This window comes from Protopterus annectens, chromosome 8.part1 (assembly GCF_019279795.1).
Source record: "Protopterus annectens isolate FY-2018-M chromosome 8.part1, PAN1.0, whole genome shotgun sequence".
Classification (NCBI taxonomy): domain Eukaryota; kingdom Metazoa; phylum Chordata; order Ceratodontiformes; family Protopteridae; genus Protopterus; species Protopterus annectens.
In genome coordinates, this window is record NC_056742.1 from 323,419,487 (window position 1) to 323,437,166 (window position 17,680).

General features: G+C 41.5%; 1 protein-coding gene across 2 annotated transcripts in view; it reads right to left on the reverse strand.

The window, feature by feature from the left end:
• ZFHX3 (zinc finger homeobox 3) overlaps window positions 1-17,680 on the reverse strand; it is a 928,642-nt gene that overhangs the window by 530,740 nt on the left and 380,222 nt on the right. For both annotated transcript variants that reach the window (XM_044081906.1, XM_044081905.1), the window contains exon 3: window positions 2,630-5,379. In XM_044081906.1, the coding sequence (XP_043937841.1) occupies window positions 2,630-5,333 (2,704 nt within the window). In that variant the 5' untranslated portion in view covers window positions 5,334-5,379. The remainder of the gene's footprint in view (window positions 1-2,629; window positions 5,380-17,680) is intronic.

Consider the following 17,680-nt stretch of genomic DNA (forward strand, 5'->3'; position numbering starts at 1 on the left):
ATTACATTAATATTACTTTAAAATGACAGCAAGAATAAGCTAAGTTATCTGTCTGAAGGATACAGTCTGACTTGCACACAAATACATAAGGTTTTACTAAAGAAAGCTGACTGCACACCAGACCAGGTAATTAACATGACAGGACTGACTGAAAAAAGCACCAATGGTTTTGCTGTCCATCAGATACACTATCAGATGCCTTTCATGAAGACAAATATGTGTAAAGTACACATAATACACACAAGTGTAAATCACATGCACACATTAAATATATATGTGTGTGGGCGCTAGGTGCTTATACACAAAAGTATGGATAAATACAAGTGTGGGTTAACAGAGATATGCACATGCAAAGAGCATGCACATACATATGGGTTAATATAAATCCCATGCAATGCAACTGTGCCTTTCTCATTTGGTACTTGGGTGCTTCAACTGTTACATTCATGAGTTTTTGGATCAACCATTTACCTTTCTTATCATAATGTTAAAAAACAGTATCCTTTTTAGCTCATTCAGCTAAGCAGTCTTTTTTATCATTAATATCATTATATTGCCTATACTAATACAAGGTTCTAGCCACAATCCTTACTAGCAATCCTGCATCATTACTGTCTAAAGGCTTCTGCACAATAAATGGACTACAGCAGCAGGTAAGCGCCTGGTGGTTCACCCTAGTGTGCCCATTTCCTTGTTTACTGCATATGCTGCTAATTCTGCTTCACCAAATGCTTACTGTCACCTGCCTTAAAGATTAAGTGCATTTGTCTCAGAAAATCCTGAAATCCCTCACTATCCCAAACTAATCCTACTCCACAACCTCTTCAGAAAGCCAACATCTTCCCCTTGCATGGACAGCTAAGGTAACCAGAAGTGAACACAGTACCATAAGTACAGTTTCGTTAACACTCTACACAGAAAGAGAACAACTTTGCTTTCTGTTGATGATTTCTCTTCCAGTGCACCCCAGTAAGCCCACTAGTGGCCCTTGCTACTTTCTCACATTACTTGAGTTCTTTTAGAACATCCACTGTGAGAAAGGGCCCATCTTGTAAAGTGAGATAATTATTTTTCCTTCAAATGAATCTATTTTCAAGAAACTGGATGTTAATGCACTAACATGGAACCATTTTGGTCACTAACAGTTTATGTGGTACCATGATTAGCAGCCTACTAGGCCATGCCCACAGCAGCTTTCATCCAGTCAGATCACTCTAACAGTCATCCCAGCTTAACATTCCGATTCTGTATGTGCATGACATTGGGACCTTGGCCCTACTGGCCTCCAAACATTCCGAATGTGTATGTGCATGACATTGGGACCTTGGCCCTACTGGCCTCCAAACATTCTGATTGTGTATGTGCATGACATTGGGACCTTGGCCCTACTGGCCTCCAAACATTCCGATTGTGTATATGCATGACATTGGATCCTTGGCCCTACTGGCCTCCAAACATTCCGATTGTGTATGTGCATGACATTGGGACCTTGGCCCTACTGGCCTCCAAACATTCCGATTGTGTATGTGCATGACATTGGGACCTTGGTCCTACTGGCCTCCAAACATTCTGATTGTGTATGTGCATGACATTGGGACCTTGGCCCTACTGGCCTCCAAGTATTATTTTCTACTCATAGCCAGCCTTAGGCATAGGCCAACTAGACAGCCGCCTAGGGCACCAGTCTAGCAGGGGCACTTTTCCAGTAAACTGGATGATGTAAACAGACCAAGATGGGGGCACCAGGTGGTTTGGGGGGTGCTGTGGAGTCCTTTTGCTTAGGGCAACATTTGACATAAGGCCGACCCTCTCTACTTCCCCAATTATTCAATTTTTTGTTCATATTACAGAGGTTAAACTGACATGATGTTAATTACCAGTAAATACCTTGTTGTCTGCTCTTGGGAAGGAGGATGACAAAGGAAGCAAAAGCAGCCCTGATCTCAGGCATGCAACCAGGCCTAGGCATGTTATCACATGGAAAAGGTATCTGCCACTGCACACTATACATCCAAACTCAATACACCTTCCTCATCTAATCAAATACAGTACAAAAAGAAAGCACTACATAATGTGCTGCAAAGCTGTATGATAACAATGTATCATATGACCATAAAGTCCCCTACCACCCAATACGCACCACAGGAGTGATGTATCACAACTCACTGACACTCCAGTTCTTGGTTAAAAGTATTTCACAGTGAATGGAATCTGATCATATGCCATTGGGGGTACCATGAATCCCTCTTATTCCCCCTAACTAGTACATCAAATTGCAGCTTCTTAGTTTTTCTACTACCTAGTATATCAGATTGCAGCTTGTTAGTTTATCTCAGGACATTTTTGTTTCTTTGTTTTTGAAGAATTAGTATTTTCAATATATTTTCTTGTTTTTTTTTTTTCAATAGATATTCAATATGGTGAGTCAACCCATAGAATCATTAGCTCAGTTAACAGCATGTCATTTGCCAATTCCTAAAAACATAATACCACATACTCATATTACACATATACATCAGCAGTGCATGCCTAATGAGCACCCCCTACACAGAGTTTAAACACTTACTCTACAACTGCAAAAACTGCATGCATGGTACAAAACATGCCAGAAACAACTAAAATATCTCACCTATTCCTGGTGCAAGAGCTGCCATTGCACTGGTGGGATCCAAATGGAATCCGCCTAGAAGGAATGGTGTTTCAGATGTTGCATTGTCCATCTTCAGGTTAGGAAGGTTCATGTTCTGAGCCAGGTAGTACTGGTAGAGTTCGGCCTCCGCCGGTGAGGGCAGGCTGCCCAGGCCCAGGTGCCGGTTGTGCTGAAGTTGAGTCATATTCTGTTGAAGCAGCATCATATTATGCATGTGCTTTTCACTAGTCATATGGATGCGGAGGTTACGGGCCACATTGGTCTCATAGTCGCACACCTCGCACCGCCAGGTGGGCTTGGTTTTTGGTTTGGTCGGCGAGGGAGCCCCACAGCTGCTGCTAATGTTAGCTGCAGCTGCTGCTGCTGCTGCTGCAGCAGCCACAGCTGCCCCAGCATTATGGCTGAAGACTTGCTCCCCCCCTCCATTCTGAAGGTTCTGCATGTTGTTGAGATGCTTGTCAGACTGCATATGAATACTGAGATTGCCTTTGGTAGTTGTAGAATAGTTACAAACCTCACAACGGAAAGGTTTGTAACCACATGTATAGCTCTCGCCTCGCGCCAATCGCGGGTGAGGCTGTCCTGTATTACAGTAGATGCACGCACCGTTAGACTCTGGGTGCTTCTCCTTCATGTGGGCCTCTAGTGTTTGCTGGTACTTATAGTGCCAGTTACACTTGGGGCACTTCAGTGTCTTACAGGAGTTGCGCGAATGCATCATGGTCATGTGTCCGCCTAGTGAACGGGAGGAACCCAGGACCGTGTCACACTTCGGGCACTCAACACCACTCCCAGAGGGACAGTCCTCACCCCCGAGCTCGCAGGGGTCACTGGGGTGCTGGTAATGGGATCTGCAGTTCCCATCTTCACTGTCTGCATTTTCATTTGGTTCAGGAGCTGTGGCACTGTCTTTATTGGCACTTTCATCTAAGAAGTCCGCCCTCCTGCTGCTCTCGGCCATGCCAGCAGTGGCGGTAGCACTCTCCCTGTCCACTCCCTCAGTGTTAAAGCTCAAAGCAGTTCTCCCATTTGCACCATCGAAGACAACAAAGGAAGAAGAATTCAAAGTTGTGGACATGGTGCCCCTTGCCAAAGGGTTGAGAACATTAGGCATTAAAGGAGATTTACAAATACTTTGGTTTGAGAGAGCAAAGTCCTTTCTACTGCTACATGACTGGGCATCAGGGTCCTCCATTTCATCATCAAGTTCTTCGGAAAAAAGTTGTTTACACTCCTCCTCCTCCTCCTCCTCCTCTTCTTCCTCCTCTTCCTCCTCCTCCTCCTCTTCCTCCAGTTGGTCTGAAGGGCTTATTTTATCTGTGAGGCCTTGCTGCTTACCTGCACAATCCTGATTTTCACTGTCCACCGCACTAATCTCTCTACTGTCCAACATTTTGGTCGGGCTGGAAGTGAGGTGGCCCAGAGGGACTGAGGTAATTGGGGTCTTTAGGGCAGAACTAGTAAGCCCACCTAGGTTAAGAAGGGCATTAGGTGCCAAGGGATTGCACTGAGGCTGCTCTGATCCACCTATGCTGCTTTCAGAGTCTTTTAATAGAGCCAAACTTGCTTGGATAGCCTCATCCCCTTCCATGTGAATCCCGCTAAACGTACCATAGAAATTCTGTCCAGGGCCAATGAGGTTAGCTGTGGAAACTAAAGGGTGTTGAAGGGTTTTGGTTTTTGGTTCCAGAAAGCTTATAAGAGGTTCCTTGTCTTTACCTATTCCTTGGATGATAGCAGAAATGTTCTTATTACTCAGAAGCTTACGCTCCTCTTCACTTAGGGTCATTCGGTGGTCATGCACAGCATGGGTCACAAACGACCGGACATACCCAAATGACAGCTTGCACAAAAAACACATTAAAATGGGCTTCCTCTTGCCATAGAGCACAAAGCCATCAAACCTGGACAAGTCCACATTGTTGGGAACATCTTTGGATACGCACGAGCTTTTAGCAGACCCGTCACTGTTCAGATAATCCTTGTTGCTTTTATGCCGCACATCAAAAACGCGGAAACTGTGCAGGACAGGGCTGACACCTGCCAGGGTTGAGGTATTTGGAAAAGTCTGGTCCGTGTTGCCAAACCATTTCCCAAAGGATGATGCTATGTGGAAAGTGTTGATGATCTGTGGATAGACAGGTGTTGTGGAGGTGCAGTCCCCTTGTTTGTTCCCAGCAGTGGGCACAGAGTTCACAAACATAGTAGGAGAGAGAACGCTGCTGCTGCTGCCCACACCCCCACTTTGGATTAACTGGCTGACATTCTCCACTATATAGGCTGAGCCGTCAGGTTGGTATACGATCTCTCCTGCCAGATTCTCCACGTCACTTTCCTCGTCTCCGTCCTCACTCATGTCACTGCCACTCTCTCCCCGAAGAAGATGGGGTTGGTGTGGGTTTGGACAATGATGCTCCATGTACTTCTGCAAAGTCCCAAAGGAGGCCGAACACTCGCTGCAGCTCACCTCCTTGCCAGCAGCCTCCATGCTGGCACCAAAACCAGAGACAACACTGTTTGGACCACACTCAAAGGTGGCCCTCAGGTTCTCTGGGACAGGACGCTCCATAGATGAGGGCTGGGTGGAGAGCTGGGTGTTGTTAAGCTCAGTCCATTGCTGGCGCTGGGAGGTGCCACACCCATTTTCATTTCCAGAGGTGGCAAGTGAGTCACAGCTTTCCATACTGTGGACTACATGGGGCTTTCATTGCATCCAGTACTTCAGGTACCTGTTAAGCAAAAAAAAAAAAAAAAAAAAAGGTTCAGCAAATGGAAAAGGAACACAGGCAATAAGAAAAAAAATAACTGAGCAACAGCTATAGTAAATACTTCAAATGCATGCCAAAAGTACAAATACCACTAAAATAAGACCCTAAAGATGTATTACTGCTTGAAAATTCTCTCATACTTAACATATAACCCCCCACAAAACAAAAAAAAAAAAATACAAGAAATTTTAGCTGAAACGACAAATCACGGAACGTGAAAATGTCTGCCGCTTTTGGGCCACAGAAGTAGGGCGCAGTCCAGCCTACACTGTAAAACAGACTCAACAAAGAGTGAAAGGAGATGAGAAACAAACCACTTCCCCATTCAGTATGCAGAAACCTACACACATATTACATTAGCTAAATGGGCTCTATCCAAATTCAACACACAAAGAGAGGTCAGAAAATTGTTTCAGCTCTAAGGTGGGAAACTAGACTGAAGATATTATTTAGCTGATGTTCTGTTAACTAGGTAGAACCTGGTACAGAAAACAAGGCCAAAGCAATAAACATCACACCTCAGAAAAGATAGGTTTTGACTAAAATAAGTGTACATTGTACACAGCAAGTGCTACAACTGCAAAGTGGGGCAACCAACAGGGAGCACTAAAGAGGGAAGTGCACACCAGCAAATGACAAGTAGGAAGGAGAAACATGTGAAAACTGAGCTTAGTTTCTGCATCAGTGAGCATGTGTAAGATACTTAACATAAGATACATTCACAAAAGGGTAAGATACCAAAGCAAAGATGAAGTAAAACATGGGATAACAGAACTGGGGGGGGGGGGGGGGCAAGCAGATATGCATACGACTGCATATATGAATGCAATGTTTCATCACTCGTCTGCATCAGACTTTAATAATGAAGAGGCCCACAGCAGAAGAGCTATGGCACAGCTATACGCAACCATACTATGTGCAAAAGTAGCAATGTATGCAGAAATGAAGGGTGAAATAGCATTTTTAGACACAGGCGGCAACAGACATGTTAGAAAATCATGGTTTGTTTACATGTACAAGCATGCAAGATAACTCAGTGCTATACAATCGTAAGGGAGCAGGAAACAGAAGTACACATGTAAGCTTTAACACACATGGATATAGTAACATACGCAGCTATATTTTATTGCCATTGTGTGCATGTGCATAGAGTATGTGTATACAGTTCTGGTATCCAAGCACTATCAGATTCTTAGCTGTTTGAAAAAATGGAGATCAAGAAATTCACCCTAGCAGAGAAACTCAAGAGGTGACTATCTTGACATTCACTTTTAAAACACAACAGCTAGTTGTGAGTGGAAACCTGAGCATAATGTTTTACAATACATGGGGAGTTTCTGCTACTTGTCTGAGATACTTCCCATTATAAAGAAAAAGTTGCATGACAGTGCAAGGTCTGCCAACAGCTTTTAAAGCTGTTACTTGATTAGTGGTGCATATGCTCTTATATGTATGAACGTTCTTCCATATAAACCTCATGTATACACTTTTTTTTCTTGTCTATAGAGCATAATCTAAGAAATCTATATCATTTGTATACTAGCTGATTTTAAAATTTTAATTGCATATGTAATGAGTATTGAATTTAAGCCATATGACTACCTTATGTTGTTTTTTTTTCTTTCTCACTGTTAATATCTGCCAGATTTTAAGTCTTCAGTTTGCTAAGACTAAGTATCGTAATTGCACTCTTACTGCATAAAATATCACTACCTGCTACTACTGTAAGAACTGTCTTCTAGAAGCATTGTTATACAAGATTATTGGTCTTGTCTCCCACTTGACCAATTTATTCTGTTCTAGTCTTTTTACCGTTATGAATGTCTCTTACTATTTTTTTTCTTTACTGTATTATACAATTTTCTTTCTACTAACAAAACAGTTTACTAACAATGGAGCTTTTCTCCCCGGGCCTCCACTGAAAAAGGGTTTTATGGCCAGTCGGACTCTCCCGGTAAACAAATGTAAAATAAAAATAAATAAATATGTATGTACACGCGCGTGTGTGTGTGTGTGCATATACATATATGTACACACACACACACACACACACACACACACACACACACACACACACAATACGAGCAATATACTGATAAGCTATAAAAGTCATGTAGTAACACACGTGGCAGGGACAGGTGAAAGAAATAGTCTACATGGGCTCTTTAACGGGATGTAATTCACGATAGGCTTCCCCCACCTCTGTATAAAACTCAGGGAAATTGTTGGCAACTGGAAGAAATGCCCAAATTATAAGAACAACTTCTTTCCCTGGCATGTATTCTCACAACATACAGCTCACACTCAAATGCAGGCTGATGAAGGAAAGAAAGTCTATCAAATCCACCAAAGAACATCTTAATAGTTGAGACATTAAATCATTTTATATGTAAACTAACAGTTACCTATTGTTAACTATTACTGATGAGAAATAAATTGATCAAAATAAGTCAGCTGCAGGAAAAAAATTATACATAGCATCGCACTTTCTAAGCACCATCTTTACTGCAGTGACACTATATACTAGAATTTAGGGGTGAAGCGGTAGTTCAGGGCCATAAGATGCAGAAAACGTAGGGGCAAATACGGCCAGAAACAAGTTCCTGAAAATTCTGTGCAACTCTCCCAGCCGTATGGTAGACTTAAATGCAGGTGTAATGGAGCATGCGCTCAAAATGGAAAGGCACAGTGGGTTCTTTGGTGATGAGGATATATACATTCTTCAGCCAAGGGGAGGGATATGATGACATCCTTGTGGGCCCCTCGGATTGACAGCAGAGTTTGCAGCAGTAAGGTAGTTGCAAGCCTCTTGGTGGGCAGTCAGGCTTTTCCTGTGGGCCCTCAGATGGGCAGTTGTAGTGGAGGAATTTGTGAGACTCTAGGTATGTAGAAGGCTGCAGAATGACTGATGACTCACACACAAAAGTACTACAGACACCTTCAATACTTGCCTGAATGACAGCTTCCTGCATTTGACTACTGCCTGTAAAAGAGACTGAAATCTCAGTGCCCGGGAATAAATATCAGTATAAGTAAGGGAGTCAGCAGGTACTGAGGCAAGAAAGGGCATAGGGAAAAAAAATCAATGACTCAACACAATAATCTGGGACACAGTTGTCTTGAAGCATTAGTGAAATATGTATTTACTTGTGGCCTCAATGTGAACAGATCATCCTTACATATTTTTATTCTTAACACTTAACTAGCAAAAATGCAAACTTAAGTTCACTGTTATTCATGTAAATAAGTTTTGCAAGAAATGGGGTTATATCATATTTATATGTTTGATATAACACAGGTTAGTCATTAGTATATATTTCCATTTAAAAATTAATGGTAGCAGCCGGGTATGAGAAAAGTCAGAATAATACAACTTAGTTCCCTCAAAGAACTTTTACGATAGTGAAAATCAAATAAAATGAAGTAAACATGGTCCAAAAATCAATCCTACTGATGATGTTCATTCAAGAGGGTGTATCATGACTTTATTAATCCTAAAGGAAACTCACGGACTTCCCAGACTGCTTAGGGGATCCTTAAACAGTTAAAGTCTGTCCTAGATGAAGGACGGGGCTTCTGCAGCTGAAATGCTAGAGTCAGTGGAAGCCATCTATGCAAGGACATACATTCTTTCTAGTACATGTAGAGGGATCTGAAAGTGAAATCTCTCATTTCTCAGCTGCAGTATCTACAGTACAATATGCGTATTCTTAAATTTTCTACATATACCAAACTGAATAACAACAAATAACGAATACCAAAACACAGATACTGGTAGCTGAATGTCGATGATGCCATTTCTGCCCTGTTTCTGTTCCCCTTTAAAACAAACGATTTATCTGTGGTGAATTAAGGTTTGCAGTACATACAGTCGAAGTGTCTGACAAAACAAAAAATATAGTTTGGTCTGCTTAGCAGATCGCCTGTGGCCAGGACCTCGTAGGGTTAACAGGCTTATTGTAAAATCAATGTCATAAGTGCTTAGTAAGTTACAGGAAAATGTGGGAAGGGAAGGCTGCAATTGATAAAGGAGTACGGCTTTGATGCTGCACTAGGGACGTGTTTATTGATAGAAAAACCATTGTAGTGCTCGGGCCAAGCCAGGCAAAGAGCCCGCCAGGCAAGCCAGCAATTAACTACATCATTTTTTTTTTGGATCTCCCTTTAGATTCTGCTGAACCCCTGCTCTGTCTTCTCTATTTGCAACACATTTGATAACACTGCTCTATAGCTGACGAGCAGCACAGATTTTCCAACATTTGTTTCAGTGGTTTCACTTTCTACTCTCAATGAGCACAGGGGACAAGTTACTAGTCTCCTCAGACAGGTGCATTTAGTGTCAAATAATAACTTCCGCATAATTACTGGCAACCATGACCGTTTAAGACACAACAAGAAGTATAAAAGCATGTTCCCAGATTACTTTTTGGCTACTATAGATAACGTTAATTTAGCAGTTAGTCTTCGGGGAGCTGACCACCAAAGAGGGGATGACACTGACTAATAATTAGGGACTGAAACAGAAACTCTTAGGCTTCTTCTGCAGCCTCCTATGACCTTACTAAACCCCGGAATTAGAGTTTCCTGGTAGTTTCAATGGGTGCAGATGATTTGCACACTCCATAATTCACTGACATCTCACTTTGAGTGTGCTGCAAAGATGCCATTGCACATGCAATGAAACAATGGTGAGCAGTGCATTATATACATGTGTAATGGACTCCTTATGTTTCCAAGATCACAGAACACATTTGCAAACAGACACATATAACACAGAACCGCCAAATGTGGTTTTGCACCTTGTGGATTAACTATTTGTTTTGGATACCTTGTGAGGAAGCCAAACAAATATGGAAGATGAGCAAGATTTCTGTAAAGATTTTCTTAAAGGTGCTATATTATTATAGCAAAATAGGATATAAACTGCAGAGTGAATTGACTGGAAACCTGCAATGCCTGGGATCATGTTGAGTAGCCTATGCCAATTATAATGAAAGTCTGCTGTCAGCAAGAGACCTGCTTAATGGATACATTTATTCAAAAGGAGTTTTTTTAAAGCTTTGAGTGTAGGGGTAAAAAAGTTTCTACTTTGCTCTCCTAAGCAATTATGTGTGAGTTTCTTCCCCACTGGTCTGCAATGTATTCCTGGCACATGTTTAGGTTTACAATACCACTGTAATTGGGAACATAAAGAACCCTGTGCAAAAAACATCAATACTGACTTCCCTGACATAGCAGGAAACAGCATGACTTTACAGCTGTAACTCTGTGATACTGAATCCATGTAAGGTCTAAACCCTGCTCTTGTGCAGTGGACCTTGTCACTATGGAAGTTACATAAAATTGCTCTAAGCACAATGCATTGGTCCTGTTAGATATAAATATGCACACACACCTTAGCATCCTTCCAAACTTTGCTAAAAAGAATGTGTATGAAATATTAAGTAATATTATCAAACTCAAAACCTGACAAGGAACCTATGAAAGAGGTGGTTCACCCAGAACTGATACAGCATGAAAAAGACATACAACTGCTTGCTGAAGAGAGTACAGTGCTAAAAGTGAGAATCAAAGTTTATGAGGAGCAAGAACAGACAGTGAAAGAATAAAGAGAAACTCATCATAGAAAATCTCTGAATCAAGGTAGATACAGCCATAGGTAGAGAAGAGAAGGAGGGGCATAGATCCCAGAAAGCTATAAAGATGGGGAGGCTTGATGCAAGGAGATGAGTTGGAAGTGGTGGGTTTTTGCAATCAAAGAACAAAGAAAAATAACACAGATAGAGACGTGTTTTAGAACCTGAGTTCAGGGTTCAGTCCTGGCCACCAGCTTCCTATCTATGTCACTGTGCTGAATTTGTATGTTCTTCCCTGTCTGTCTGGGTTTTATCTAGATACTTAAAATTCCTTCAATTTCCCTCTAACGTGCCTTGGTGGTGGGAATCGCATTTATCTAGACCAAAATGAATTCTCTGCAGTTACACCGATTCTATAAAGACCAGACTTCTGTATTAATTTAACCATCAAAGGAAACAAGGGAAAGAGCAAAGGATTAAGGTTATGAGCTGTGAAAGAACTGCTTCCTATGGTTCGGGGTTTGAGTCCCACTGTCTCCATTTGCCTACTATGTAACTCTGACTATATCACTTAAAAACACAGTACTCTGGAACAACTGGAAAATTGGGTTAGTCTCCTCAATGCTCTCCTAAACCACATGCCTATTAACAACCTATGAACTCCAAGGCCAGTCCTGGATGAATGCGTCCCTACTCAGTTCAATGGGCAGAGGGATTAGCACGGAAAATTCTAAAATTTGGCACTGTTTAGACAGAAAATCATATTATAGTCTAGAAAATCTCATTTCAGGAACAAAAGGATGGCAGTAGACAGAATGAATGACCACTCATGGGGTATCAACAGACAATGTCTAATTGTCTGCAAGAGAGATGGCTACCTTGGGAATGTGCACAGCAATCAGAAAATGGTGGACAGAGACTGCGCACTCCCACATTCTGAATGCTTAATGCCCAAGAGGTAAGACCTTGTTCCACCCTATTTGTTGGCATATATAGTGTCTAAATAAACAGCTACTAATCCCAGAGGTGGAATGAATCCATGAAAGCTCCAAAGCCAGCTCTTGAGCAATGAATCTAGTTGTCATGAGCCTCGGAATTGACAGGCAAAAGAGTCTGCTGGTAAGTGACTATATGAAATCAAAGAAGTGCTTGTTTATAGGATGTTTTGTATTGTGTCCACAGATAAATAACCTCCACCCATTTTAATATTGATCATAGCTCTGGTAAACAGAATGTTCTGAGTGTGGGACTGAACTGTGACATTGCCAAACTGTTGGTGACACCTAACCAGGGAAACAACTGGAGCTGAAGATCCCAATGCTGAATGAAACTATCCCTCACAGGTGACATTAGAAGCCAGACATCCAGTTATGGAAAAAAAATGATGTCCCACAGGCAGTGGGAAGCCGCCAGTACTGCCATGAACTTTGGGAATAGCCAGAGGTGGACGTGAAATCCGATGGTAGCAACTGAAAATGGTACTTATTGGCTTTTACTCTGAAGAAAACAAATCTCCTGCTTCGTTGGTCACTTTATCTACACACAGGCGTCCTTGAGGTTGAAACAGCGCATCCAATATCATTTTGATAGACACGGGGCAATGGGCATGACTTTTTAAGTGGATCATTAAATGCAGTTGGCATGTGGTACAGGACAAGTGCAGTGGACTATGAAGAGGTTACAGAACCAAAGATGGTACACTGTGGTAGGACAAGGATGAGAAAGACACAGCCAGTGTCCATTGAGGTAAGTCTACAGTTCGACATCCATACTTCATCCATGCACATTTTAACTAGGATGCTGTAAGAAAACCAGCCTCTTTGTGAGTGGTACCAAGCTTTGTGGTCAACTAGATATAAAAGGATGCTACCAGAAACTATGACGGACTGGAAGATGGCGAGTGCCTTTCAACACCAAAAATGGAAAGATCATGCCACACAACATATGGCACATGGAAAACATATACCCAGTACAGGCTAGGAGGAGTAAAACAAGGGGAGATTGAGGAAGTCAGTCTTAGATTATTGCAGAAGATTGAAAGTAATCTGTGTGCTTCAATTAGTAGCAAGATTACAAGCACAGTGACGTGCACAATTTGCACCAGGCTCTTCCCTCATAAAGACCTTAAATGAAAGTGGAAAGTGCCAGTGAAGCAAACATTCAGCTCTGTCTCCTTTATTTAAAATAGATTTGAGCAAGCTACAACAAAGATGACACAAGGACTTACGCACAACTCATCCCAACTCAACTTTTATTACAGTTCATTCCCACAAGTCCTAAGGAGGTCAGACACAAAACTCTGCATGTACTTCAAGCAATGTGCCAAAAGGGAATATAGTCCAGACTGTGAGCAAGATGGCACTTATGGATCAATGAGCTGTGCACTGCAGGAACCAGCCAGGGAAAGTGGATATCAGTGGTCAATAACAGCTAACCCATCCTTGGTGGGGTGGCCAGTCAGATACACTGCAAGGCTTACACCCAGTGAAGGCAGGTGTCAGCCATGCAGTGTGTGATACCCAATGAGGGCAGGGGCATGCGTCAGTACAGGCTGATAAATATGCACCCAACAAGCTGCACATTCACATGAAAAACATGACTCAAGCCACCCAAAGAAATGAGACAGAGTTGTCTGGTACAGCAGTGTGGGAATCCCATGCATGTCAGGCAGGTGGATTTGCATCCTGTAAAAAAATTACCTCCGAGGTTTGCTGCAAGTTGTTTTTGGACAATTTTTGTGATCTACTGGTTATCAGTAGAGTGTCTGTTGACTGATCAACATGCTTCCAGAGTAACAGGGACAGAGCTAAACAAAAACTTTCAAGGCATCCTCAGTGAAAGGCTCCTGCTACCAGCTCTCACCCACAGGAAATAAATGGGATGGATGCTGTCAGAAGATGTAAGAACACACACAAAAAAATCTGCACTTGCACGTCACAGATGACACCGGAGAGAAGGACACAGTAGAAGCATCCATTTACTTTGTGAACAAACAAAACCACAGCTAAAGACTTCTTTGACATGGAATCATCAACTAAAATCAAAAGAGAGGAATGCAGAACAGCACAGCAGTCTGTCAAACCTAATTTCACAAAAAACTCTCTTTAATAAAGCGGACTTAAAGAAAATAATTTTCTAGACTAAGACCACTTTCATTAACTAAAGGGCAACTCTGTTTTCCATTTCGCAAAGTGATGGAAGGCAAGTTTTGTGTGTGTGTTTTAGTGAATGTATGTATCACTATTCTTTTATATGGAGTGACGATCATTGTAGTCAGAAATGGCTACAATGGGGTAAGTGTACCTGTAGATATATTGACCATCAGCTGATTATATGATGTTTGGGGCAACAGTGTCTTATATGGAGAACTTCCAAATACAGCCTTGTGTTGAAAAGGCTACATCCAGCAAATCAGTTTTGCTGAAGTTAGTGACACTGAATCAAAATACAGTGAAGTAAATGATCTGTGACCATTCAGAAAATAAAGGTGAAGTACTTCCTCACTGAAATGCAGTTATCTTTGACTGTATAGAAGGGCATACTTGCCAGGTGTGTAGGCAACCTTTAAACTAGGAAAAACTAATTTAACTAATTGTTGAAATGAAAGGTAGACAGAAGTATACAGACATATAGATAGATAGATAGATAGATAGATAGATAGATAGATAGATAGACAGACAGACAGACAGACAGACAGATAGATAGATAGATAGATGGATAGATAGACAGACAGATAGATAGATAGACAGACAGACAGACAGACAGATAGATAGATAGATAGATAGATAGATAGATAGATAGATAGATAGATAGATAGATAGATAGTGAATAGGTAAAAATCAGAAAGGGTGCCAAGGTAATAAAAATCTTATGAGACAGCACTGTGGAGAGCTGAAGCACAAGCATATACAATCCTTGAGAATTTCTTGTTTGTCTTTCACTTTAACTAAACAAATTAGTGTGTGTCCTGGCCTATTTTTACATTACAATAACATTGACACACAAAGGAATTTGTAAAGAATCTGACTTTTAAGAATAGCGTTGTGCAAGGTATGAAACAAACACATAATCATTCATCTTTTCCAATTTTTTTTTATATAAAATGCAACTGCATATAACTTAGTTATATGAACTGAATCAACCTAAATCCAAATGACTACATATATGTTTCTGTTAGGGTCAACTACCTGGCATTACAAATGTCTTTTGTGACATTTGAAATGTTTTTTTGTCATAGTAAACTTAATGTAACAATGTCCTATATAATGTGTGTGTATTTATTCTTGATCAATTAATATTTATTTTTATTTTATTAATGCATAGTGCTGCAATATTGGCGGCCACGGTGGTGCAGTGGTTAGCATTGCCGCCTCACAGCAAGAGGTTCTCCAGTTCGATCCCCGGCTGGGGTGCCTTCTGTGCGGAGTCTGCATGTCCTCCCTGTGGTCACGTGGGTTTTCTCCGGGTGCTCCGGTTTCCTCCCACATCCCAAAGACATGCGGCAGGTGGATTGGACACTCTAAATTGGCCCTAGGTGTGCATGTGAGTGTGCCTTCTGTGGAAGGTTGGGTGCCGGGCTGGCAACTTGACACCGTAAAACTCCACTGCCATTCAATGTGCGGACAAGGTGATCCGCTGTGGCGACCCCTGACCGGGAAAAGCCGAAAGAAGAAGAAGAAGATAGTGCTGCAATATTAAACATCAACGTAGACTTCTGAAAAAAAAAAATAATACAAGATGAAATGCATTTGAATTACTTTTTTTGGTAAAGCATCCAGTGTTAACCAAGTTTAACGCTTGAAAAAATATTCTTTGAACATCATTAGAATAGGCGCTACAGATGTCAACTGCAAACAATGGAAAGATTTACAAGACTGCTACTAAACACCATTATTTTAAGTCATGCTATATAACTCATTTCTCTCATTTGCACCTTCTTTGCAAAGGCTGAATATGAATGTCTTCACTTGCATCATCTCACAGTCTAAACTATGAAAATGACCACTAATTTCCCAGCTGCATGCATGCATTATTGCATATTATCAGTAAGAAACATATTTTTATAAACTGGTATATGCCTCATTTCTATAGTAGGTTAGTCACAGACTTAGTAGGCCTTCAGACCCTTATTTACAACTACTACTGTTTTTTATGATTCAGTGTTTCTACATTGTACAGGCACTGAACAGTCAAGTCGTACTGGAATGCCTTACTTCAAAACGCATTTTGTTAGAAAGTCTTACAGTATATGTAGCAAGAGTCAGCTGTGATAACAGGGTTTTAGATCAATTACAAAGTCGCTTAAATCTGTCCAGTGTTAGACCCTCCCAGGAGATCATAGGCTTGTTAGCTTAATGAGATGTATTGTCCATAAATCCTGGGACTATCCACTTGCAGTGACCCCACCCCTCTGCTGCCCACTATCAGCACCAGTCATCCTAACTCTGAGAACTTTGTACTCCATTCTACACAGAGGATATTTTCACAAGTTCTATTCCCTTCTCTCTCTCTCTCTCTCTTTTGGTATTGGTGAGTTAATAATAAGAGAGGCAGTTCTTACTTAAAGAGGCAAATGTCAGCTCACCGGGTCGATCACCATTCTGTCTGTAAACACGGTTTCCCGTAAAATCAATGATCTTCAGTTATAGAAGAGCGTTCTGAAGACTAAAATAGACTCAGCACTGTTAAGTCAGTATGTTCTCATGCAGTAACCCCAGGGGCAGCGACCCACTCCAGTCTCTAAGCTGCCTGCTGCTACTAATTGTCTTTCTACTATTCCTTTTCCACTACCCCCTCCCCCATTCTTCACCGATTAGTTTCACACTCCCATTTGCTGCCTTTTTTTTCGGGCTCTGCCTGATTAAAGGTGACACAAGCCTGTACACTCTCATCTGATCTTACTAGCCATGACTGTACTTTTCTTCAAACAGCAGCACTTTCTACTGGATGGAGTTCTGGGCTATCTAGCACACAGCATCTCATGTAACAACCACAAAAATAACTAAACAATCCACTTAACTCACACATCTTAACTGTCCAAATCTATTTCCACAGCACCACAAAAAGAGAAAAAGTAAAAGAACTCAGTGGATTATACTTAACAGATTTTTAAAGAACGCCAAGGCTATGAAAGGGACAGGTGCAGCTAAGTCAAAAGGCAAAGAAAGATTCACATGTACACTGAAAGACAGTGGCTGAGAAGGGACAATATTAATGGCACAAGGGATTACAAAGAGATGAGGTGAAAGGGCAAGGAATGTGAAGCAAACAAGTGTTTTAAAGGAGTAAGGGATATGAAAAGAACAGATGTATTAAAAGAGCAGGGAATGTGGAAGAAAGAACATGTCTGTTATGACAACAGACAGTGAAAAAGGCAGAAGTGTTTGGCAGAAGAGGCTTTGCTGTGAACCAGAACAAGCTGGGGCATGAAAGGAACAGAAAAAAATGTGCTAGAGGTGCATGGGCATACGAAGCCAAGTACAAACAGGGCAAGTGTGCAGGAATTCAGACTATGACAGTGGCAGCTACACTAAAGACAGGTCAAGGAAAAAGGAAACAAAAAATGCAGTTGTGCAACTGCTGCCATGGGGGATGGACAACAGAAATGGTAGCTCAGCTAAGGTTGCAGGAATTATGCAAGGATGTGCCAATGAAGCATTGACTATGAAGTGGGTACACAACATGCT